Genomic DNA, 26,569 nt, shown 5'->3' on the forward strand with positions numbered 1-26,569 from the left:
CAGCCAGCTTCCAGGCCAGCAGCTGAATGACTTGATTGCATTTGTATCCCACCCTTTTCTCCAAGGTGCCAAGGAGAAGCCCACAAGCAGGATCTGAGTGCAACAGCACTCCTGACTCGCGATTCCCAGCAACTAGTATAAGACCTCTGACACTGGGGATAGAAGATAGCCAGCATGTCTAGGAGCCACTGATAGCTTTAGCCTACCTGAATTTATCTAACATTTTTAAGGCATCATGGTTGGTAGCTATCACAACATCTAGCGAGTTCCATAGTTTAACCATGTTCTCCCCCCCCCCATTAATTGAATTCTTTATTAAACATATTTTACAAAATTATACAGCAATATATTACAATTTGTATCCCATCCCATACCACAGAAAAAATAAAAATATATATTTTTAAAAAGACCTAAAATAGACTTCCAGTTGTTCTAAAAAACAAAAACTAAATTATACTTGTTCTGTTTTACAGTATCCTGTTAATATATTATTTTCTTAAATCTTTTTGATAACCAAAAAAGAAAAATTAGATAAAAACATGAAGGTTACACACATTGTCTGTACAATGCAAGACTCATTCAAGATCTGCCAGGCGGTTTTTGCTGTGACAGTAGTTTTTGCTTGAATATAATCCATTCTTGGTTTACTTTTTGTATCATGTTCTACTATGATGATAAATGAGAGAGAGCTGTCAAATATTGGTTAGGCTTTCAATCCCTCTCTGTTTTATTCAGACATTGCCAGTTGATGTTGACTGACGCTTTCCCCTTGATTTTATTTATGCCAGCTGTTAGCAATGCACACTATAGCAAAAAAATTCCAACCACATAACTCTAATGGCATCTGAACTGGTCCAGAAAAAGATATTGGGGTTCAATATTGTTGTTTATCTATTGTATATATATTTTGAATACATCAATAAAAATTACCTAAAAGTTAAAAGTGATGGATAGCTTTATGTGCAGCAGCTGTGAAAAAGGTTAATTCCATGTTAGAGATCATAAGGAAAGCAACTGAAAATAAAACTGCCAATACAGCAACAATATTGCTATACAGATCAATGGTACAACCACATTTGGAATACTGTGTACAGTTCTGATCACCACTGCTCCAAAAGGAGAATGTAGAAGGGAAATGTTAGGAAAGGGCCACCAAAGTGATCAATGGGATGCAGTAGATCCCCTATGCAGAAAGGCATGGAGCTTTTCATTTAAAGAAAAGGTGACTTAAGGGCGGATTTACACACAGGAATAAAAACGCTATACAGTAAAGTCAGAAATTAAATTGTTTTATAACAAAAGAGAAAAAAACCTATGTAAAAATCACATAGAAAATTTGTTTGCCCTCTGGCGCCATCTGGTGTTGCATGTTTATAACACTTTCAAAGTGTTGTTTTTTGACTAATGAAGCTGAGTCCTAAGTAAGGGATATAACAGAGGTACATATAAAAATTGCATGGTATGGAGAAAGTGCATAGAAAGATGCCCCCCACCAGCACGTCTCACAAAACCAGAACTTAGTTTATCTACTGCATTTTGAACCAGCTGAAGTTTCCAAATCATCTTCAAGGGCAGCCCTGTGTAAAGAACATTGCAATAACCCAATCTGGATATTATGAAAGCACGCAATACAGTGGCCAGGTCATTTCTATCCAAAAGGAACTAGAGCTGGAAAGGGGCACTCCTAGCCACGGAGGCCACTCCAGTGATAGTATTGAACCTAAAAGCACCCCCAAGTTGAGGACCTGCTTCTTCCAGGGGACTGCAAAGCTGTCCTGGACAGGCTGTCTCCCCACCTCCTTGACATAAGAACTCGGAACACACAGTACCTGCGTCTTTTCAGGATTCAGCCTCTATTTCTTAGCTCACATCCAGACCATCACTGCCTCCAAGCACCAGTCCAACACCTCAATTGCCTCTCCAAATTCAGATGGGACAGATAGAGGAAGAGAGGTGACTCTTGGAGTTCCATCCAACTCTACAGTTCTTTGGTTCTAAGACAATTCTGATCCAGCAGTCCCAGCAGTGCCAAGCAACTAGGTCTAGCTACCATTTTAATTTGACTAAGTGTTTCAGAGTGACTCTGCACTAGGTCATTGTGGGAAATCAAACTTAAAAAAATAAATAAATCTTTCCAAGCATATGCATGAAACTACTTACAGGGTGGCGCTGTGGGTTAAACCACAGAGCCTAGGACTTGCCGATCAGAAGGTCGGCGGTTCAAATCCCCGCGATGGGGTGAGCTCCCATTGCTCGGTCCCTGCTCCTGCCAACCTAGCAGTTCAAAAGCACGTCAAAGTGCAAGTAGATAAATAGGTACCGCTCCGGTGGGAAGGTAAACGGCGTTTCCGTGCGCTGCTCTGGTTCACCAGAAGCGGCTTAGTCATGCTGGCCACATGACCCGGAAGCTGTACGCCGGCTCCCTTGGCCAATAAAGATGAGCGCCGCAACCCCAGAGTCGGCCATGACTGGACCTAATGGTCAGGGGTCCCTTTACTTACTTACAGGGTGCAAAAACGAATGCACCTGTCCCAAAGAGTCTGTGTCGTGTCTTCTGACTTCACCCTGTTCTCCATTCTGCAGCGTGAGTGCATCTCCATTCACGTTGGCCAGGCTGGAGTTCAGATCGGCAATGCATGCTGGGAACTCTTCTGCCTGGAGCATGGAATTCAGCCAGATGGCACCTTTGCGGAAAAGAACCATTCCAATAATGACGACTCCTTTGCTACGTTCTTCAGAGAGACTGGCAACGGGAAGCATGTGCCGCGAGCTATCATGGTGGACTTGGAGCAAACTGTAGTCGGTGGGTTAAGGCTGTCTCAGGTCGTATGAAATGCTTGTGAGATCATATAGTGGCTCAGGGGGGCACATTTCCTCAATGGGCCTCAGGTTTCCCTTAGGTGGGATAACCATTAATAGATGAATCTTCCGTTCCATGTGTGTAGTCAAGCCCTACTGAATTGTTCAGCTGTAAGACGTGGGTGGAGCTGTGAGTTAAACCACAGAGCCTAGGACTTGCTGATCAGAAGGTTGGTGGTTCAAATCCCCGCGACGGGGTGAGCTCCTGTTGCTCGGTCCCTGCTCCTGCCAACCTAGCAGTTCGAAAGCACCTCAAAGTGCGAGTAGATAAATAGGTACCGCTCCGGCAGGAAGGTAAACGGCATTTCCGTGTGCTGCTCTGGTTTGCCAGAAGCGGCTTAGTCATGCTGGCCACATGACCCGGAAGCTCCCTCAGCCAGTAAAGCGAGATGAGCACCGCAACCCCAGAGTCGGCCACGACTGGAACTAATGGTCAGGGGTCCCTTTACGTTTACCTTTAAGAAAACAAAAGTTTTTTCTAATGGTATGAAAAATCAAGCTATTCAACTCTTTAAAGCCACAGCTTTCTATGCAATGCCCCAGCTAATAGATACTTCGGAACCTGTAGCCCAGCAGATGTTGTTGGACCATCTCAGCATCTCTGACCATTGACCATGCTGGCTGGGGCTGATGGGAGTTGGAGTGCTCACCACTTAATTGAAATACCAGGCCATGGTTTTCTATCTAGATTCAGAGTTGGGTTGCCTTGTATTAAAATTCAGCTCCTTTTGGAAGGCCTTATGCTTCCTTTCCCCTTTCACAGATGAAGTGCGGGCTGGCACCTACCGTCAGCTTTTCCACCCGGAACAGCTGATCACTGGCAAGGAAGATGCAGCTAATAACTACGCCCGTGGCCACTACACCATCGGGAAGGACAGGATTGAGCTAGCACTGGATCGCATTCGAAAACTGGTAAGGCACAGCGGAACTGAAAGCATGTTTTGGTAGGCTACAATGTTATATTGAGAACGTTCTTTCATCTATGGTGGACCTGCCCTAAGGTTAAGGCTTTCTGGGAAATGATATATAATGAGCTGAAAAAGGTATTTAAGTATACCTTCCCTAAGAAACCAGAGGCCTTGCTTTTGGGCATTGTCGGCCAGAGGGTGTTAAAGAAGGACTGTACATTTTTTATGTATGCAACAACAGCAGCAAGAATACTCATAGCTAAACACTGGAAAACTCAAGACTTGCCCACGCTGGAAGAATGGCAGATGCAACTGATAGACTATATGGAACTAGCAGAAATGACTGGCAGAATCCGCGACCTGGGAGAGGAAGCAGTGGAAGAGGATTGGAAGAAATTCAAGGACTACTTACAAAAACATTGTAAATTGTATGAGTGTTAAGATGATGCAAGAGTAAAAATAAATGTGGCATCAGTAAGTTAGTTGATAAGAATTTGAGAATAGGTGAAATGTGAGAAAAAGTTAATTTTTTGGTTAATATTATGCCTAATTAAGTATTCAAGCATTTGGAAAATAAACTTAAATTTAGAGACATAATATGGGGAAAACATAAATAAGAGATTGAAACAAGGTGATAATTTGCTGTTTAGAATTTTATAAACCTGGAAAGCAGGAACGGAAGATGTGAGAAAGTGAGGAAAGTATGAATACTAAGAATTTGGATTTGATGTTATAATTTCTTCCCCCCCCCTCTTTTTTGTATGTCTTTTTTCTGTTATTTCTGTTATTTCTGTTATTTCTGTTTATTGTATTGTTGGGGATGGGATTATATGTGTTGGGTGATAAATGTAAAAAACTTTGAATAAATATTTTTTAAAAAATAAAAATACAATGTTATATTGAATGGCACTTCAAAGAAACCAGAAACGCATTGGCTGGGTCCCTGGAGAACCTGAGGACCAAGCAAAAGAAGTTCCCCCTTTGGTCCACCTGAGTCAAACTCCACCCATCAGATATCCCTTTTAATTAGGAGATTGTCATAGCTATAATTTACTTGTTCATTCTAATAATTATGTTTATGTAAGTCAATATATCATCTTATTTTACAATAGATATTTACCGTATGCCAATCAGTAGATTTATTGATTGAGATCTATGGGTATAGGACAATATACATATTTAACAAAAATTAAAATAAAATAAATACACACAGAGAGAGACATGCACACAGAAACGCACTCATGCATATGTATGGACACATACACCATCCATCCCTTTCTCCCAGCCACTTTCTGATTGGTTGAGAAAGGATGTGGAGAGGCCAGTTTGTACCACACTAAGCAGACACCTGGGTGTTTCTTTAATTCAGATGGAGAAACACTTGTTTTATAGAATGACTAGATAAAATGGAGGGCCCTTTAATACAAGGATGGGGAAGCAGTGCTGAAGAATAGTGAGGTAGGAAATGGCTCCTAATATCACATTTGCCAATTGCATGGAAAGAGAAATAAAGTTTCCGTCCTCTCCTAATGTTTTTGGTGCCGAATCTCCACCCTTCTGCCTGCCTACTTATACAGACCAAAATACTTTTCACAATGTACAGTCCTTCCTGGACTCTAACATTTCAGAACTCAGGAGGGGTATCTTATTTATGCAGGCTCGTTGGTGTAATAAAAAAGCTCTGTGCGTGTGTGAGGAAAGCACCTAAATGATGGTTCCCTTTACAGGCGGACACCTGTGCAGGGCTACAAGGATTCCTGATTTTCCACAGCTTCGGAGGAGGCACAGGTTCTGGCTTTACCTCCCTGCTGATGGAGCGCCTGTCTGTGGACTATGGCAAGAAGTCCAAGCTGGAGTTTGCCATCTACCCAGCCCCCCAGGTTTCCACTGCGGTGGTGGAGCCCTACAATTCTATCCTGACCACCCACACCACCTTGGAGCATTCCGACTGCGCCTTCATGGTGGACAACGAGGCCATCTACGACATCTGCCGCCGCAATCTGGACATTGAGCGCCCCACGTACACCAACCTGAACCGCCTCATCAGCCAGATTGTCTCCTCCATCACCGCTTCCCTGCGTTTCGACGGCGCCCTCAACGTGGACTTGACTGAGTTCCAGACCAACCTGGTGCCTTACCCTCGCATCCACTTCCCCTTGGTCACCTATGCGCCCATCATCTCCTCTGAGAGGGCTTACCACGAGCAGCTCTCAGTGGCCGAAATCACCAGCTCCTGCTTTGAACCCAACAACCAGATGGTGAAATGCGACCCCCGCCATGGGAAGTACATGGCCTGCTGCATGCTCTACCGAGGTGATGTGGTGCCCAAAGACGTCAACGTAGCCATTGCTGCGATCAAGACCAAGAGGACAATCCAGTTTGTGGACTGGTGCCCAACTGGCTTCAAGGTGAGGAGAGATTAATATTGGCATGAAATCTGGGTCCCAATGCAATCATTAAGGTTTATCAAGAGAGGAATCTGTGGGAAAGATTCAGAAAATGGATTTTTCTGAACATCTGAATCTTTTTAGTTTAGAAAAAAAGCAAATAAGTGGAGACATGTTTCGTGGAGAAAGGGGATGCCATAGGAATTGCTGGTGAACATACCTGTGGTTTGGTGATTCCAGGAAAAGTCACACTCCATCCCATTCCCTATTGATATTTCCCATATAAAATAGAACTGCCTTGCAAACTATTTCACCATAGGTAAAGGGACCCCTGACCGTTAGGTCCAGTCGTGGACGACTCTGTGGTTGTGGCGCTCATCTTGCTTTATTGGCCGAGGGAGCTGGCATACAGCTTCCGGGTCATGGGGCCAGCATGACTAAGCCACTTCTGGCGAACTAGAGCAGCGCACGGAAATGCCGTTTACCTTCCAGCCAGAGTGGTACCCATTTATCTACTTGCACTGTGTGCTTTCCAACTGCTAGGTTGGCAGGAGCAGGGACTGAGCAACGGGAGCTCACCCCATTGTGGGGATTCGAACCGCTGACCTTCTCATCTGCAAGCCCTAGGCTCTGTGGTTTAACCCACAGCGCCACCTGTTCACCATAGAGTTGCCAACAAATAGAGGGACATCACTCAGTTCCCATAGAGAATTATGATGGAAGGCATCAGTCTTTACCAGAAGTACAGGCAGTATGTCACCTCATTCTTATTCTACCTCTATGGTTCCAATTTAGAGGTGGTTGCTTGAACTGATACCATTTATGTGTGTGTCTATATGCTTGCTTTCTCCCCTTTCCTTTTAACCCTACCAGGTTGGCATTAATTACCAACCGCCAACTGTAACCCCTGGAGGAGATCTGGCCCAAGTCCAGCGCGCTGTCTGCATGCTCAGCAACACCACTGCCATTGCTGAAGCCTGGGCAAGGCTAAATCACAAGTTCGACCTGATGTTTGCCAAGAGAGCGTTTGTGCACTGGTATGTTGGTGAGGGCATGGAAGAAGGGGAGTTTGTAGAAGCTCGAGAGGACCTGTCCGCCCTGGAGAAGGACTATGAGGAAGTGGCAACTGACTCGTTTGAGTCGGTACTCGACAGCGAGGAAATCTAACAGTTTGCTCCTCTGTGCACCACAATGTCTCTTGTCTGTTTCTTCCCTTCCTTTGGGACTTTGTAGACTTTGGGGGAGAAATTTCCTTCAGAGGTTCCGTGTGGAGGCTCATGAAAAGTTCCCAATGGGTCGGACTTTATTCAGTAACGCATTACAGGACAGAGTTAAAAGAGTTTGCGAGAGCTTTCTTTCAGAAAACACTATACAGTGGTACCTCGGGTTACATACGCTTCAGGTTACACACGCTTCAAGTTACAGACTCCACTAACACAGAAATAGTACCTCGGGTTAAGAACTTGGATTCAGGATGAGAACAGAAATCGTGCGGCGGAGGCACGGCAGCAGTGGGAGGCCCCATTAGCTAAAGTGGTGCTTCAGGTTAAGAACAGTTTCAGGTTACGTACGGACCTCCGGAACGAATTAAGTACTTAACCCGAGGTACCACTGTATACGAAAAATATGTTGTCTTAGCTATTTCACCCTCTGGCCAACCACTTCATTCCACCATGTTTTCACCCAACCACAGCCCTTGAAATGCAACTTTGCCCAACCAGTTTCTTTTACTCTACATGCAGAGCCCTCCTTGTACCTTACATGGAGCTCTTTTTCACTCTCACAGTGTTAGGTTCCTCCTAACTGGTTCCTACCAGTTTTGTGGTCAGGCCACACTCTTGCATACATGATGGCAGGCATTCCTTTTGCAGGCATTCCACGTCAACCTTTAAGACAAGCCTGTGTAATGTGGGCAGCCAGCATCATAATACAAGCCTACAGTGAGTCTGGAAATGGGTGAGCTGAAGAAAACAGGGCAGGGATTCAGCCTGTGTGAGATCAGCCTTCCCTGGCCAAAGGAGAGAATTGGGAGGCAGCCAAGGAAACCTCCTCCAATTGGGTGGCCAGAGCAGGTCAGGTGACTCCTATAAAAGCTTCCACATCAGGAGCAACTAGGAGACTTGGGCTGCATATACACCATACATTTAAAGCATATGACTTCCCACAAAGGATCCTGGCAACTGTAGTTGATTAAAGGTGCTGATGGAAAATGTAGCTCTGTGAAAGATAAACTGCAGTTCCGAGGATTCTTTTTTTGGGTGGGGTGGAGAGTGGAACCATGTGGTTTAACTGTGCTTTAAATGTATGGTGTATGTCTAACCCTGATTTTGTTGAAGACAAACCACTTTCTGAGTTCGGCTCTCAGCTGTACAGTGGTACCTCGGGTTACATATACTTCAGGTTACATACGCTTCAGGTTACGGACTCCGCTAACCCAGAAATAATACCTCGGGTTAAGAACTTTGCTTCAGGATGAGAACAGAAATCGTGCTCTGGCGGCAGCAGGAGGCCCCATTAGCTAAAGTGGTGCTTCAGGTTAAGAACAGTTTCAGGTTAAGAATGGACCCCCGGAACGAATTAAGTACTTAACCCGAGGTACCACTGTACACAGATGGGGTCTGGTAGCCTGGCCTCCTGGCTAAAGCACAATCCACCAGGAAATTATTCAGCACAGGTCAGTTTAAATAAGTAGGAGCCATTCAAGAGCAGCTGAATCTGCTGAATCCACGTTTCTAGGGCCCCTTGGGCACAAGCTATCAGAGGACTCCTTGCTTTCCTCCTGGCACCTCATTCCTTCTTGGCCTCACTCCTTTAAAATGAAGCAAGTCTTAAGCAATATGGCAACCCCAATTGTCAAAGGAAAACAATAAGAAATGTTGAACTTTTGAAATGATGATTGCCATTTCATCATCACTGAATGGATACGCTGCTGCCACACATTTGAAGTTAAGCCCTGGGTCTCTACTGTAATCTCACTTCGGACTTCATTTTGGAGATTAAAAACGTAACCTTTTTGTATAGGCAGAGTACATAAATAAATGATTTTTTTGGTATTGTAGCAATAGCCATAAGAACGTAAAAAGATGGATCAGGCCAGAGGCCCACCTCATCCCATATCATGTTCTCATAGTGGCCAACCAGATGCGCCAATGGGAAGCTTGCAAGCAGGACCCAGGTGTCACAGCGCTTGTGATTCCCCAAAAATGGTATCCAGGGGCAAATTGCCTTTGATAGTGGAGGCTGAAAAAGCCATCACAGCTAGTAGGCACCGAGAGCCTTATTTGTTTAAGAAATGTGAATTCTGTAGCATTTCAAACAACAAATTCATATGAGCCAAAGTATGAGCCAAATACTGCACACGTTCTAAAATATTACAATTTTAAGACTGCAATTTGCTGGAACCTGTCTTTGCATGCAGGAGAAGTCCGTAACTCACTGAGGGTTCGAGACCCATTCAGCTACAATACCGTATAATAAACAGAAGGCAGTGAATTATTCATGGACAGATTCATTTATTCCAAATTTACCCCAAATATCAGATAAAGTTTTCCATTTTTGAACTGTTGCATGACATGCAGCTATTAATAAAAATATTAACAGATCATTTGCCTTAATTTCTTCATTTACTCCACTGAACAAAGAAAGCAAAACCCTGATAATATTCTTTATTTCTGTAAAAGTCTTTAACCAAAACTGCTGCACTCCCACCACAAATGAAAATAGGTACGTACCCTTGTTCCCGCATTCCCTCCGGCACAAAGGAGAGGAGGTGGAAGTTATGTGGGGAAGCTTTTTTGGCATATAATACTATGTGTGGTGCATTTTTAAAGCCAATTTGCATTTACTAGCAGAGAAATTTTCCAGAAGCATTTGGAAAGAGGTACCATATTTATATGCTTAAGCTAGAAGCCTTCAAGCCGAGATGGATCAGCTGGAGTGCTTAGATTTCAATGAGGTCATAGATATGGCTGGCAGAAGAGAAACCTGATGGAATGGAGAGAACCAGTCAGTAGCAGGAGGAGACAATTGGCACTTGCTTCACCAGCCACTTCCCAATTAACACCCATTTTTCACTCCCCATTACCAAGGGGCTAAACTGAATTTGAGACACATCTCCTGACCTCATGGGCTTCTACAGAAACTGGGAGAAACTAGCCTATCATGGGGACCCCCAGCAGAAGAAACATTTCAGCCCCAGCAGAAAAAGTGTCCAGGCAAGTTAAACAGATCTGCAAAGTTTGGCAGCGGGTTAGGTTGAGAGTTTTTTTTATTTTTATTTTTCAAGTTTTCAACTTTTTAAAAACAACTCAAGGAGAACAACAAACCAAGAAATACAAAGAAACCAATAAATGGAACAACTTGCATATCTGTGGATCAATACATAAAACTGGAATTAATACCAACAGCGATTCTCGGATGCCGTTATATTATCAAAACATTGTCCAAATAGCTGCAATTGCTTTGATGCTATAACGCTAAATGTCACTGTTAGATGCCTAGGTAATAAAGGGCCACCAGGTGGCCTAAAAGGACTGTGGCCGTACTTTAGCCTGCATTACTTGTAGTATATGGAGTATAATTTTTTCAGCTATAGTTACTGACCAGACATTGCTATACCATGCAGATAAGTTTAGGTTGTTCAGAGATTTCCAGTGCCGGGTGACAATCTGCCCCAGCCGCTGCCAGCAGAAAGGGTTAGGCTGAGAGTTGGTGACTGACCCAAGGTCAGTCTTCAAGGCTTAATAAGTGCAATAGAGCACATATAGGCTCGATTTTTAAGGAGACTTCACAGGCTCCATCTGTGCAGTCCCCTCTCTTCTTCACAGTACTTTTCTTTTGGTTCAAAGAGTGGCCTTTGCTGGGAACTCCTGGTATCATTTCATGTTCTGCTTCATTCCATCATATGACACTGGAGACTGTAGTAACTGCCTTTGGTTACAGACACTTCCGTACCGCACCAAACCTGGAAGTACCGGAACAGGTTACTTCCAGGTTTCGGCACTCGTGCATGCGCAGAAGCACTAAATCGTGCTTTGTGCATGCGCAGAAGCACCAAATTGCAACCCGCGCATGCGCAGATGCGGTGCTGCGGGTTGCGAATGCTGCAGGTTGTGAACGTGCCTGCCACAAGGATCACGTTCGCAACCTGAGCGTCCACTGTATAATGTTTTTATATATGTTGGAAGCTGCCCAGAGCGGCTGTGGCAACCCAGTAAGATGTGTGGGGCATAAATATTAAAACTATCACTATGGAATGGGACGTCCCTATTTTGATAGGAGAAATGTTGGAAGGTGTGCTACCCATCGTCATCAGCCCCTAAAGAGCCAGTGGAATGTATTCAATAGCAGCCACTAGCCACTGAAGGCCATTAAAGAAGCAGTCACGCTAGACAGAAGCCCAGAGGACAGGATCTTCTGTCTGTGTGACATGCTGGAAAACACACAAAATGCACAGAGAGTGGAAGAGCAGTGCACTGTTTATCTGCCTCTATGTAGGAGCCTGGTGATGTAATCAGGCAAGGGCTGTGCGTGGTGGGAATTGTGACCTCTTTCCTCATCTGCTCTATGACACTGAAGGGCATGAGCAGGTGCTTGGTGCCAGTGGCACCTCTCCTCCTGCATTACAGCTCAAAGTGATACAGCAGGAGTAGGAGAGAGACGGAGAGAACAGAAACGAAGCCTTCTAACTGTTCACCAAGAAGGGAAGTGAGAATCAGTCAGAGCATTATGGTAAGCAAGAGGGGGTATGAGGAAACCACAGAACAAGGGGAAACGAGAGTCTCTCTGCTGCCACTTGCTCTGCTTTGCAGCCATGGCCATCAAGAGGCAAACAGAGATTTATTTCGGACGGGATAGCTTCTTCTGCAGCCCTTGGCTAGATTTCAATGTTTCTGGCGCAGACAGCAAGCTGGAAGAAGTCACCAGGACTGCATTCCTGTGCGTCTTCAGAGGGTGGGTGGGTAGAAAGTCCCACTCAAATCAGAAGGCATTACTTCTGAGTAAACCTGCTTAGGATTGCACTCTGAGTAGGTACATTTTCACCACGAAGGAAACTGAGACAGTAAAACCTGGGGTGCTTGCCAATACGTTTCTATACCGAAATTAATCATGCTTTCCCGCCAATTCAGCTGCGGGGAGCAATGTCTTAAAAAACAGATGAAGTGTTTCATATTCTCTCCATTTTAGAGATGAGGCTGAAAACAAGTGGCTTGCTGAGTCACACTCCTTGGCTATGGTGGGCTTGGATTTCCAGGTCAAAGTCTCACAATCTTACCTTTGGGTCAGCTATGGATGCTCTAAAACATTCTTTTTTGGCAGAGCCAGAAGTTGAACTAGGGCATATCTATTATTGTTTTATTATCTATTTAATTTATCAGTTGCTTTTCTTGCTGCGGGTAACACAAAGTGCCTTTGCAAATAAATGCAATGTCTCTACACTAAGACCAGTCTCACACCAGTTTAATAGTCATGGCTCGCAATCAAATAACGTAAGTATAATCTCTCGAAAGGGGCAAGGGATCTCTTGCAAAGCCTCAAGCCCCTTGCCTAAGATCATTTGGGCAAAGACGTGGTGATTAAACTGGTTTCCAACTAGTTTAAATTTGCAGCCTAGAAGCTCCCTTGTGAACAATTACTATCGGAAAGGGCTGTAGCTCAGAGGTAGAGAGCTTGCTTTGTATTCAGAAGGACCGAACTTTAACTCTTGGCATCTCCAGGTGTGGCTGGAAAAACCTCTGTCTGAAGCTCTGGAGAGGGCCTGCAAGTTAGTGTAGATGATGTTGAGCTGGATGGATCTATGCTCAGACTTGGTAGAAGACTGCTTTTTTTTGCTAAAGCATCCATGACAGATGGCCATCTAACCTGTTTAAAAACCTCCAGGGAAGGAGAGTCTACTACCTCTTGTGGGGGTCTGTTCCACTGCTGAACAGCTCTTACTGTCAGAAAGTTGTTTCTGATGTTCTTGCAACTTGAAGCCATTGGTTCGAGTTCTACCCTCCAGATCAGGAGAAAACAAGCATGCTACCTCCTCCATGTGATAACCCTTGAGATATTTGAAGATGGCTACCATATCTTCTCAGTCTCCTCTTTTCAGGCTAAAAATACCCAGCTCCTTCAAGCATTCCTCATAAGGCTTAGTTTTCGGACCCTTGATCATGTTGGTTTCCCTCCTCTGCACACATTCTAACTTGTCAACACCTTTCTTAAATTGTGGTGCCCAGAACCGGACACAGTATTCCAAGTGTGGTCTGACCAAGGCAGAATAGAATGGTACTATTAATTACCTTGATCTGGACACTATACTTCTGTTGATGCACCCTAGAATAGCATAGCTTTTTTGGTTGCTGCATCACATGGTTGACTTATGTTAAGCTTGTGGTCCACCAAAATGAAACAATTAGCTACTCAGAGCTAACAGCCACAGGTCAAACATGTGCATCTTGTAGTCATGAGAATCTTGTTGATATATTATTTTCTTGTTGATACTATATTTGGAAGGGACCATAGTTCAGTGGTAGAGTGAAAGAGAGTTCTGGACTCAACCAGTGGCAACATTGGGGTCTCAAATTTTAGCGGCGTCCTGTGTGACACCCAAATTTGGTGGCCTCTCGCCTTCTAAGGCTCTGCGCCCAGTGCAACCAAACCAGTTGCGCTTCCCTAAATTCACCTCTGGACTCAACCCCTGGCATTGCTAGATAGGGCTGGGAAGAGTCTCTGAACCCCTGGAAAACCACTGCCAGTCAATGTCAATAATACTAGCCTCAAGAGACTAATGGTCTGACTCAATATAAGGCAGTTTTCTATGTTCTGATGTAATCCAAAGCTTAAAGATGAGCTTATACCTCTTCTCTCACCTGAGACATTTTCTAGCCAACAGCATAGCCACGTGCACTCTAATGTATTCTTCAACTTGTGTTCAGGTAAGAACAGCCAAATTTGCATGAATAAACTTACCCTGGGAAAGGAAATCAGATTCGCGTTTCTGAAATAATTCACTTAGCAAGACTAAGGTCAACGGAATTTTGCCCGTCTAGGACATCCCCATTGGCTCTGACCTCTGACCTGGAAGCATAATTTTTCTTGGCTCTCCATGGGCAGCCTATTGGCCACACACATAGTTCATAATTTGAGAACCAGAGAGCTCTGTTTTCTCTTTTGCAAACAATGAATTACTCCCTATAGGAGTTTGAAAGATACCCTCTCATTTATTTATGACATCAGACACCTGACAATGGTTAGCTTCTGTCATCAGAAGCTCTTGGCTTCACTGAAAGGTTGCCAAAAAAAGAGATGGATCTTGGGAGTTACAAACTCACAAATACAGACCTTATAAGATCATCCACCCCTATATATGCAGTAGTTGGAGAATCTTTCCTTGAGAATCCTTAAAGTATCAGAAACTGACTCCACAGCAACTCAGAGAAGGGCTTTTGATGCAGGTACCCCTTGTTTTGTGGAACAGTATCCCTGCTGAGATATGGCAGGTAACCTCTATTTGTGGGTTCCAAATAATTTTAGTCTCTGCCTTGGGTGTTTCTTTGTATTGCTTTTAAATCTTTTTTTTTTTTTTTTTTTTTTTTGCTTTTTTGTTCCTTTATTGACCGGCTGAAAATCATGCTTTCCCAAAAGCTCGGACTTTTTGCTACAAGGAAAGTGACAGGAAAAGACACTGGAAAGTGTAGGATAACACTTGCTTTGATGCAAACAAAGCAGGAGAAATATTCAGTAAACTGGTGATCTGGACGTGGCCTTAGAGAACAGCATATTATTGTTTGAGGCAATCAGTACATCAAACAGCTTTCACATTTCTTTTCCAGAGTACTAACCAGGCAGTCATGGGGAGACTCTAGGACATTTCATTTTGGAGAGCTGAAGGGTAGCAAAAATAATTAGTGTGGCTTTAGTATTTAAAGAATATGCCTTCCTCCAAAGGCTACTGGGAGCTACTGTTTATGCCTCACAGAGCTACAATTGCCAGCATTAAATGTATGGTGTATGTGAAGTCTAAGGTGGCATAATTGCTGTGTAGAAGAGGGGTTATTAGTAGGTGAAATTCCTTATTCTGTACACCTATCAAAGGTGCAGGAAAATCTTGGCTTCTTTTCCACCTGGCCACCCTAAATTATTAGGGGAGCAAGGGATTATTATTAATGGTGTTTCTGTCCTTGATAACAAAATTTCCCCAATTTGTGAGAATCAATGCTACATTCTGGATCAGAAAGTATTTCTGGAGGGGCACAAGCTGCCGTTCTTGTCACCAGAAAAGAGTTAAGAAATCAGAAGGCTCTGCACCCTTCTCAAGTTACACCCGGTGGAGAAATAGCATCAGGCTGTGTCAGGTCCTAGTCAGGAATAAAAATAAACTCGCTTGGCACACAGTATCTTTTCAAGATCTATCAAAATCCATATGGGATCAAGAGTGTTCTTTGTACACCTGTACAGTGTTTGTACATGGACACAGCCAGAGAATGCGGAGCCCATCTTGGAATGTGCAAACTTTTGCCATATTGCCAGACTGAATGATGCTTTTGTGGCAATCTTTTTCATGTGCTGGCTTTGCTCCGGTTCCATAATGTCTAGCTTGCATTTGTCAGATGAGAATGGATACAGATTTGCTTCTGTATTATTGAAATAAATAGTCATTGTAGTACAGATTCAGAAAATTTTAAATGAAGATTTATGATTAATAATAATAATAATAATTTCAGAAACTGAAGTTCTACCAATATGTATCTGTCAATATATCTGGATATAATCAATTACAAATTAATTAGATAGCAACAACTGCACAGATAGTGAAAAAAATAATTATTAAAGGATACTGTGTTCTTACAAGCTTGTCACGACTTCGTTAATAATAAGAGTATTAATGGTGAACAAGATTTTCTGAAAGACAGTATGTCCGCCATAATCTGTCTGCAATGTTGAGTCATAGGGGAATATTTGCTGTGTTCTACAGCACTGGATGGGTGAAAGTCATTTGGGATCTACTGGTGATTTGCCATAGTTGGCAAGAGTTTGTGACTCCCGATTGGTGGTTCTTCTTCTAAATGAGGTTGATGAAATGAAGAAAGTTGGAAGGGTAGGGATGGCACCAGGAATACAATTTTGTGTTGAAGAACTGTGAGCAATGGTGGCTGATGCTTGTTGGGACTGGTGGGGTGAAAAGCAGAGAACCTAACAGCGGGTTCAGCAACAAAAAACAGAGACAAATAATTCTAGTCTTACCCTCCTTATTGTTGAGCCCTGTAAGGCAAAGTTGAGACTAAAAGGGAGGACGCTGATAGGAAGTTCTGTCCCTGGGCCTGAGGTCAAGGAAGAACAAGGGAATGGGCAGGCCCAATGTGTGCTCTTGTTCTACTGACCTTTGCTCTGTTGTCCTCCTTCTTCCACAGCGTGAGTGTATCTCTGTACATGTCGGGCAAGCTGGAGTTCAAATTGGCAATGCATGCTGGGAGCTTTTCTGCTTAGAACATGGCATCCACCCAGATGGAACTTTCCAGGACAAAGCCAACAAATTCAATGATGATGATTCCTTTACTACATTCTTCAGCGAAACTCGCACAGGAAAACATGTGCCGCGGGCTGTCATGGTGGACCTAGAACCCACTGTAGTAGGTCAGTGGAATAACTAGCAGTAGCAAATGCAAATGAGACCGCTTAATGTATAACAGTGCTGGGGACCAACGTAGAGTGACATGATGTGAGTACAAACAGGGTTCCTTCATCTTTAACAGTTGAACTAAAGAGCATGGGGTGGAAGAGTTATATCTTTCAGAAGTCCTCCTCATGCAATTATAAAGGCACATTATAAAGATCTATTGTGCTATCCAGAGGTCTTCTGTTCTCCAGCAGAAGCCTACTATGAGGCTGTTGCATATACAGTGGTACCTCGGGTTAAGTACTTAATTCGTTCCAGAGGTCCGTTCTTAACCTGAAACTGTTCTTAACCTGAAGCACCACTTTAGCTAATGGGGCCTCCTGCTGCCGCCGCCCCGCCAAAGCACGATTTCTGTTCTTATCCTGAAGCAAAGTTCTTAACCTGAAGCACCATTTCTGGGTTAGCGGAGTCTGTAACCTGAAGCGTATGTAACCTGAAGTGTATGTAACCTGAAGTGTATGTAACCCGAGGTACCACTGTATTGGGTTCATGCATATTCCCTTATGGCTGTCAGCTGCATCCCATTGCTGACAGAGGGGGAAAGCGTGGAAAGACAGGAGAAGGTAATTAGGCAGGAATGTGGAAAGAGGGAGGAGCAGCCTAGTTGCAGTAAAAGCCTGAGCTCCGAGAAGAAGGAGAAGGAAGGGGGGAGTTCAAGGGAGAAGACACAGACTGACAGTTTAAGCTTGGACTCTGAGGGAGGGCCACTGGAAATAGCCCATCCCATGATGCACAGGCGAGCAAGAATTAATGAGAGGGGTGAACAGGAAAGGAAGCAAAAGTGGGGCTTTAAATAGGGGAAGAGGAAGGGGCGGAACTCAGACTCAGCAACGGCTAATTTGGAAGCAGACCCTGAGTGACTGAGCTCCAGAGTGATTTGTATGTTTTGAGCAATAAACCTGAGTTAATTGCTGCAGGAGTTGTCTCACTTCTGTGGGAGAGACCCAACCGTTACAATGGGTCATTAGTCATTAGTCAACCTTGCACAAGGTTGGGCACAAAGAGCATATCTTGCTTGTTGCAGAGTGTATAAAACATTGCTGCACCAAGATCTATTTTCAAGGATTTGTGATTTCCCCCCCATAAATGTTGAAAGCTGCATGTCCTTGGTTCAGGTAGCATATCTCTCTTAGTGTGCGTTTGTGTATGATAACATTTCTTCGTGAACATTTCTTTCTATGTGTTCTGAGAAAAACAACTATTTGGCACAAAGGAAGAGCAGCTCATGCCATCTTCTGTTTGCTCCCACATGCATGCAGACGCACACCCACCCACACCCCAAGCAAGAGCTGCATACCAGATAGTTATTAGAAGAAGCATCAGCTCAGGGGTTTCTTTTGGCATAGCAATGGCTGTCTTGCGCGGCACCACCAACATTAATCTCGCTGTTCCCTGGCCTAGTCTGAACCAGCAGGGATTACCTTGGGTGTTGACACAGCCCCTGTTTGGCTTGTAAGCATCATGCACAAGTATGCCTCTCTGTGGAAAAATGCTGGATATGCGCCTGCTTGTTTCTGTTTAGTGCTTTGAAAAAGATTCATGCCCTCTGTTGTACATCACAGCCAGGGTTCAAGGCCTTGCACAATAATAACCGTGTTTAATTACTGTTTAACAGTAGCTGCTTGGTGACATGATCTGAATGCAGTGGGTGGGGCCGGGGAGACATTCATTTTTAATATTGATGGACTGGGCATGGATCAGGTAAATTCATTTTAATTTTGCTAGTTAACTGCACATTCTTTACTGATGGAAACCTCCGCAAGGCGGACTTTGGTAATTTGGTCCCCTGAGCAAGGACAAAATTTGACACCACCCACACTAAATATTTCAATTTTCCCCACAATAATTCCTTTTGGTACAGTTGCTTTTTTATGGATCTTCTCAGTAGGTACTGATATAGGTATCAACATCACCATTAATGTACACCCCCCTTGCCTTGGCACCCAATGCGGAGACCAGCCCATACCACCCTAAATCTAGCGCTGACCTGCAGCCAATAAGAGCCTTCCATTTCCCAGGCTAATCTGAATTTACCTGATCCATCCTCTGTCTCTACATATTACACACAGTTCTCTTTCTCTCTCTCTTTCCACTTTTGGGAGTTGTTACCAAGCAGCTACTGCTAACCAGGCCTGCAACGTGGGAACAGTACAAGGCCTCGAACCCCAAAAGTCCCACTCTGACATCAACAGGAGCCACCAATCCTTTCTCAAAGCACACAAAACGTAAAACATACACCCAGCATTCCTCCACTGACCCGACACTCCACAAAATTCTGTTCAGAATCGCAGATAAAGCCAGAATAATTTAATAATTTTAAAGTTCATCTGGCTTACCACAAAGACGGCATCCTACATAAGGTATTCAGTTGGCACACATCAGCATTAAAGAAACATGTCCACAATGAACTCTGACCACGCTCCGCTTACTTTCCTTAACAGATGAAGTGCGGGCTGGAGCTTACCGCCAGCTTTTCCACCCAGAGCAGCTGATCGCTGGAAAGGAAGACGCCGCCAATAACTACGCCCGTGGCCACTACACCATTGGCAAGGAGAGCATCGACATAGTACTAGATCGCATTCGCAAGCTGGTAGGTAGAAGGTTGCCAATGGAAAGTGATATGCGGTTTGGGGGCAGGATGAGGCAGAAATCTGGAGGGCTATAATTTTTTATTTCATTCCCAGAACATAGGTCCATAGTGGACGGAGGCTGGATGTTTCATTATTCAGAGATCAGTGGTTTTCCAAAATTAGGAAATATTTCCTCAATAACCGTGAGGAAATATTTTCCACACCACCTTCTTGGCCAAGGAACCTCTGCATGCTTGCCACATACCTCCTGTGCTGAAGGAAATCCTGGGGCATATTCTAAGGAACCTATGAAGACACTGGCTAGCCCTGTTGGACCTACAGCAGAGTCAATGAAACTTACTTCTTCCTCTACTTAGCTTGTTTGGTGGGCTTCTTGTTGGGGTTGGGGAAAGCTGATTAATTTAATTTATAATACTTAGAAACCTCTTCATATTTAAAAATCTCAAAGCATTATATAAAAGGATGAATATCTCACAGCACATAATAAAATGGGGGGGGGGGGGAGCGGGCGGTCCACTGTCCCTCAGACCTTGTGGGGGGCTGGACTATGTTTTGGGGTCGGGAAATGAATGAATTCGTATGCCCCACAAATAACCCAGAGATACAATTTAAATAAAAGGACACATTCTACTCATGTAAAAACATGCTGATTGCTGGACTGTCCGCGGGCCAGATTCAGAAGGCAATTGGGCTGGATCCGGCCCCCGGGCCTTAGTTTGCCTACCCATGCTGCATACCATGTTTCCAAGGTGAGGATGTTCCATGCGGCAGGTGCCATCACACTAAAAGCCCTACTCAGGATAGCCAAAAAATGGATTTGATATACAGATGATTGGATATTCATGCCCCAGGAGATTACACCATTGTCCAGGTTGTGAACCAACCAACCAACCAACCAACCAACCAACCAACCAACCAACCAACCAATTAAATTTCTATACTGTTCTTCATCTGAGGATCAGTGTGGTGGCACTTCATCCCTGCCCATCCCTGCCTCACAACACCACTGGTTAACCCCTAATTATTATTCATTATGATTCCTTTTCCAGACTGATGCCTGTTCTGGGCTACAAGGATTCCTGATTTTCCACAGCTTCGGAGGAGGCACAGGTTCTGGCTTTACCTCCCTGCTGATGGAGCGCCTGTCTGTGGACTATGGCAAGAAGTCCAAGCTGGAGTTTGCCATCTACCCAGCGCCCCAGGTTTCCACTGCGGTGGTGGAGCCCTACAATTCTATCCTGACCACCCACACCACCTTGGAGCATTCCGACTGCGCCTTCATGGTGGACAACGAGGCCATCTACGACATCTGCCGCCGCAATCTGGACATTGAGCGCCCCACATACACCAACCTGAACCGCCTCATCAGCCAGATTGTCTCCTCCATCACCGCTTCCCTGCGTTTCGACGGCGCCCTCAACGTGGACTTGACTGAGTTCCAGACCAACCTGGTGCCTTACCCTCGCATCCACTTCCCCTTGGTCACCTATGCGCCCATCATCTCCTCTGAGAGGGCTTACCACGAGCAGCTCTCAGTGGCCGAAATCACCAGCTCCTGCTTTGAGCCCAACAACCAGATGGTGAAATGCGACCCCCGCCATGGGAAGTACATGGCCTGCTGCATGCTCTACCGAGGTGATGTGGTGCCCAAAGACGTCAACGTAGCCATTGCTGCGATCAAGACCAAGAGGACAATCCAGTTTGTGGACTGGTGCCCAACTGGCTTCAAGGTGAGAAGGGACAAGCAGGTGCTCTCTTTTGTAGGACTAAAACCTTAACGCCCACAATGATGATAATGATAATGATAATGATAATGATAATAATAATAATAATTGTTAAGTTGTGGGTGAACATATCAGACGACACAGCGATTCTTTAAACAGCTCTTGTTTATTCACAGGCTAGAACAGAACTGAACTGAAGGGTTCAGCCAGCCTGCTTATATAGAGCTCCACTAGAACACAACAGTAACCATTTTCCGTAACTATCCAATCACTGAACGTAACTTTCAATCCCTTATTTGCATATGTGGACCTGAGTGAAAACTATCTACTGTATCCCCCTGCTGGCCCAGGGTGAGAACTTCAGTAAAAAGGTAAAGGTACCCCTGCCCGTACGGGCCAGTCTTGACAGACTCTAGGGTTGTGCGCTCATCTCACTCTATAGGCCGGGAGCCAGCGCTGTCCGCAGACACTTCTGGGTCACGTGGCCAGCGTGACAAGCTGCATCTGGCGAGCCAGCGCAGCACACGGAACGCCGTTTATCTTCCCGCTGGTAAGCGGTCCCTATTTATCTACTTGCACCCGGGGGTGCTTTCGAACTGCTAGGTTGGCAGGCGCTGGGACCAAACGACGGGAGCGCACCACACCGCGGGGATTCGAACCGCCGACCATGCGATCGGCAAGTCCTAGGCGCTGAGGTTTTACCCACAGCGCCACCCGTGTCCCGGAGAACTTCAGTACATAACACTAATAATAATAATAATAATAATAATAATAATAATAATAATAGTGACAAAAGTGTTGTTTGTATGTGCTGCAGTCATACCAAGAGTCAATTTTTGAGTGGACCCTTGTGGCTGGGAACTGCATTTGGAGGACTAATTTTGCCCCTCTCCACCTCTCTGCTCAGTCCTCTAAGGGCAATTTTGAGATCAAGGAGGAGGAAGCTGACAGGCGCAGCCACCCCCACCCCACGCTGATTTCAAGTTGGAATGCTGGCAGATGGGTTAGAGGTCCATTCACCTGAACTGTCCAGCCTCCCCCATCCCGCTCTTTTGGAAGGGTTTGAGGGGGAGCACGTGCAAGCCTAGCACGGAGAAGGGCCATATCTCTATGGCAGAGCATCTGGTATGCACACACAAGGTCCTTGATTCAATTCCAAGCATGTCCAGGTTAGGCTGGGAAATGCTGCCAGCCAGTGTACGCAATAGTAGATGGACCTATGTCATTATTAGTATAGTGGTACCTCGGGTTAAGAACTTAATTTGTTCTGGAGGTCCGTTCTTAACCTGAAACTATTCTTAACCTGAAGCACCACTTTAGCTAATGGGGCCTCCCGCTGTTGCTGCGTGATTTCTGTTCTCATCCTGAAGCAAAGTTCTTAACCCGAGGTACTATTTCTGGGTTAGCGGAGTCTGTAACCTGAAGCGCCTGTAACCTGAAGCATCTGTAACCCGAGGTACCACTGTATGACTATTTTAAAAATTTTATACCATCAAACCTTGGTTGTCAAACACCCTGGAACTTGTATGTTTTTGGCTTCCAAACGCCACAAACCTGAAAGTGAGTGTTCCGGTTTGCGAACGTTCTTTTGGAACCTGAATGTCCGATGGGGCTTCCTGCAGCCAATCAGAGGTTTTCGAACATTTTGGCAGTCAAACGGACTTTCGGAACGGATTCTGTTCGACTTTCCAAGGTATGACTGTACTGCTTTCATCAATAGATCTCGGAGCAGTTCACAACATAAAATGACAATATAAAACCTCAAAATACATAGTAAAATATAAGAACCACAACAAACCAACCCCCCTCCCACTCAAACGTACAGTGGTACCTCGGGTTAAGAACTTAATTCGTTCTGGAGGTCCGTTTTTAACCTGAAACTGTTCTTAACCTGAAGCACCACTTTAGCTAATGGGGCCTCCCGCTGCCGCCGCGCAATTTCTGTTCTCATCCTAAAGCAAAATTCTTAACCCGAGGTATTATTTCTGGGTTAGCGGAGTCTGTAACCTGAAGCGTCTGTAACCTGAAGCGTATGTAACCTGAGGTACCACTGTATATGCAGTCCTCATCAGCTAATTTTTTTTAGAGGGTTCAGGGCTGATTTTAAATGCAGTGCACTTCTGCATATCCCAGACCTAGTGAAACCTCAGTTCTGTTTGTAGCTGCCCCCACTCTGCTTCCCCCAGAGAGGCCTGAGCTTGCTATTTGAGCGAATGATGACAATGGGGCTTCCTAAGCCGGCGGTATCAACTGAGGCATTCCGCTGCCCACGCTTAATTTCTGTCTGTACAGTTGCCTTTTCTTCCCTCCTCTTGGTTTCCAGGTTGGCATCAATTACCAGCCGCCGACCATCGTTCCCGGGGGTGACCTGGCTCAAGTGCAACGTGCGGTTTGCATGCTCAGCAACACCACCGCCATCGCCGAGGCCTGGGCGAGGCTGGACCACAAGTTTGATCTGATGTATGCCAAGCGAGCTTTTGTGCACTGGTATGTTGGTGAGGGCATGGAGGAAGGAGAGTTTGCGGAGGCCCGGGAAGATTTAGCTGCGCTGGAGAAAGATTACGAGGAAGTTGGAACAGACTCCTTTGAAGAAGAAAATGACGGGGAAGAGTATTAAGAATGGTGGTCCTGACAGCTTTTCATTGCACTGGGGATACAGCTCACTAAACTCTTTGCTGCACAGCAGCTTCTGATCATTTCATGGGGGGTGGATGGAGGAATGGACAGTAAAAGGGTTTGGTGGATTGGACCCTGTGCCTACTCCTGCAACATATGTAAAAAATAGACCATCCATCTGAAAAAAGAAAAAATTCCAGTGACTTTCTTTCTTTATTATGCCTTATATTGTGAGGGGGGAGGAAATATTCTGCTCCTTTCTTAAAGCAGTCCAAGAAAAAAATACAAGTACAGTGGTACCTTGGGTTAAGAACTTAATTCGTTCCGGAGGTCCGTTCTTAACCTGAAACTGTTCTTAACCTGAAGCACCACTTTAGCTAATGGAGCCTCCTGCTGCTGCTGCGCCACTGGAGCACGATTTCTGTTCTCACCCTGAACCAAAGTTCTTAACCCAAGGTAATATTTCTGGGTTAGCGGAGTCTGTAACCTGAAGCGTATGTAACCCGAGGTACCACTATACCAGTTAGTACCAGTTAGTACCAGTATGGCACGGGTGACACAGGACTCAGGGGCTGTTGCAACACCCATGGTTGGGACTTATGCTTCAACTGTCCTACATTCCAGGTTCATAGCCAGAAATTCTGAAGTGAGGAGGCCGAAGGCAGTAGGGAATCATTGCAACAGATGAAACACAAGTAGTCTGAAAGATCTGGAATTACATTAGTCTGCGTTATTTCTTTGTAAGCAATTAGGTAAAATATTGGCTACACACCTGCTTATAACTCAACAAAAAAAAAGGCTACAAAGTTGAATTTAAAAAGGAAGAAAGAACACTCAACATTCTGGAAGGGGGCATGGAATATCTCCAGCTGGGTAGGCTCCTATAGTCCTGCCGCCTTCTTTTTTTACCTTGCCTTATAGCTACAGTGAGGGACGCGGGTGGCGCTGTGGGTTAAACCACAGAGCCTAGGGCTTGCCGATCAGAAGGTCAGTGGTTCGAATTCCCACGACAGGGTGAGCTCCCGTTGCTCGGTCCCTGCTCCTGCCAACCTAGCAGTTCAAAAGCACGAAGTGCAAGTAGATAAATAGGTACCGCTCCGGCGGGAAGGTAAACGGCGTTTCCATGCACTGCTCTGGTTCGCCAGAAGCAGCTTGGTTATGCTGGCCACATGACCCGGAAGCTGTACGCCGGCTCCCTCGGCCAGTAAAGCGAGATGAGCACCACAACCCCAGAGTTGGTCACGACTGGACCTAATGGTCAGGGGTCCCTTTACCTTTACCTTTATAGCTCTAGCAGTAGACAACCTGATTTTCTGATACTTGTTCCAGGTAAAACATTTTCCCCATTTTATCTTCTGGAGATATGTCAGGGATGCCTTTAAAATTTTTTATTATTGTGCACTCGCATGTGCTAGACTTGTGTGAATTTCAGCCCCCTCCTCGTTCCAGGTGACCTGTTTATTGAGCATTCTTCCTGATTTGTTTGCATGCACTTTGCAAGGAGGTTAGAAGACCTTGGCCATTTATTGAGCATTCATTCTGATTTGTTTGTGGGTGGTCTCATGACATTGCATCAACAAAGTGTTACTCCACCTTTAAGTGCATTTCCCCATCCTTTTTACCAAAAATAAAAATAAAAAAACCATTTTTTGGGGGAGAAACAAGTACTGTTGAATATACATAAGTAAAATCTTCTATCATTTCAATGCCTTGGTACATAAAAAGTGATGTTGTTGTTACCATAAAGTAATGTTGTTAATCATAAAATCTATATCGTAAGAATATTTAAATATATATAATGTTACACAAGAATGTTTTGTTTAATTTTCTAATTTAATGAGGCAATCAGTCCCAGAGAACTCAGCTTGATGGGCTATTTGTAATTAAATAAGATCATTTCATTGAGTTTACTAAGTAATTAAGATCCCAGAAAAAAATATCAATCAAATCAGATATATATATCCCAGTTTAAACTAATCCCAGAAATTACTTAATTTCATATCTCTCCAAGCAACATATGTGGATTTATTACATTTCACATTCTTTTCTTCCAGTAAGAAATGGGCATTTTTTTAAAAAAAACACACAAACCAAATCTATTATCCTGTCATCAATCTTTTCTAATTATGTTTGTTTTATCAGACCTTAGCAAATTTTCTAATTCAGGAAGGTCTGCTTTTCTCCTCATCACTGACATACAGTGGTATGGGTTACTGTTAGAAGATTAATAATCATTCTTGAGGAAATTATTACATTTCTGTTGCTAACAATTCTTAGAATACACAGATACATTTGACGCTTGTGACACATTTATTATGGCACAACTATTCATGGGCTACAGCTAGGGGTGGATGAACTCGTCAGTTTCATTTTCTCTCAATTTGTAAATCCCCCCCCCAGTTTGCTAAGTTTAGTTCTCCACATTTTTGCATTAGTTCCTTAAAAAAGGACTCATGAAAATTTATCAGCATTTTAGAGCAAATTTATCCTAACATACATATTGCTGGATATACATGTATTTGCAATTCATTTCCTCATATAAAATGCATTTTTGTATGTTAGTTTCACCAATATATGCATTTTTATGTACGCTTTACCCTGGCACATACATTTTCGTATGCATTACTTAGCTTGAAAACCACATTGCAAAATTCAGAGAAGTGTAACTTTTGAAAGAGGGCTGTGTTTCGTTTTGTGTATTGCTCCTGAAAACGCAGGTTTGGTAGATTAATCTTTACGTCAATGAAATGGATGAAATTTCCCCTTCACTCCTAACTACTGTCCATCAGGTGCATGAAATGGCATCTTGAGTTGCAGGCACCAA

General features: G+C 44.3%; 2 protein-coding genes across 2 annotated transcripts; both read left to right on the plus strand.

Moving 5' to 3' along the window:
• The first annotated feature begins 2,520 nt into the window (after positions 1–2,520).
• LOC114605600 (tubulin alpha-8 chain-like) lies at positions 2,521–7,321 on the plus strand. Its single transcript, XM_077935605.1, has 4 exons — positions 2,521–2,803; positions 3,623–3,771; positions 5,495–6,175; positions 7,028–7,321. Exons 1-4 carry the CDS (start codon positions 2,521–2,523, stop codon positions 7,319–7,321), a joined length of 1,407 nt encoding a protein of 468 aa, XP_077791731.1.
• A 4,417-nt stretch (positions 7,322–11,738) lies between these two features.
• Positions 11,739–25,404, plus strand: LOC114605624 (tubulin alpha-8 chain). Its single transcript, XM_028747057.2, has 5 exons — positions 11,739–11,884; positions 16,549–16,771; positions 19,256–19,404; positions 20,455–21,135; positions 23,453–25,404. The coding sequence occupies exons 1-5, from the start codon at positions 11,882–11,884 to the stop codon at positions 23,744–23,746; spliced, it is 1,350 nt and encodes a 449-aa protein (XP_028602890.1). The 5' UTR covers positions 11,739–11,881; the 3' UTR covers positions 23,747–25,404.
• The last annotated feature ends 1,165 nt before the right edge of the window (positions 25,405–26,569 follow it).

The sequence above is a fragment of the Podarcis muralis genome, chromosome 10 (assembly GCF_964188315.1).
Source record: "Podarcis muralis chromosome 10, rPodMur119.hap1.1, whole genome shotgun sequence".
Classification (NCBI taxonomy): Eukaryota; Metazoa; Chordata; class Lepidosauria; order Squamata; family Lacertidae; genus Podarcis; species Podarcis muralis.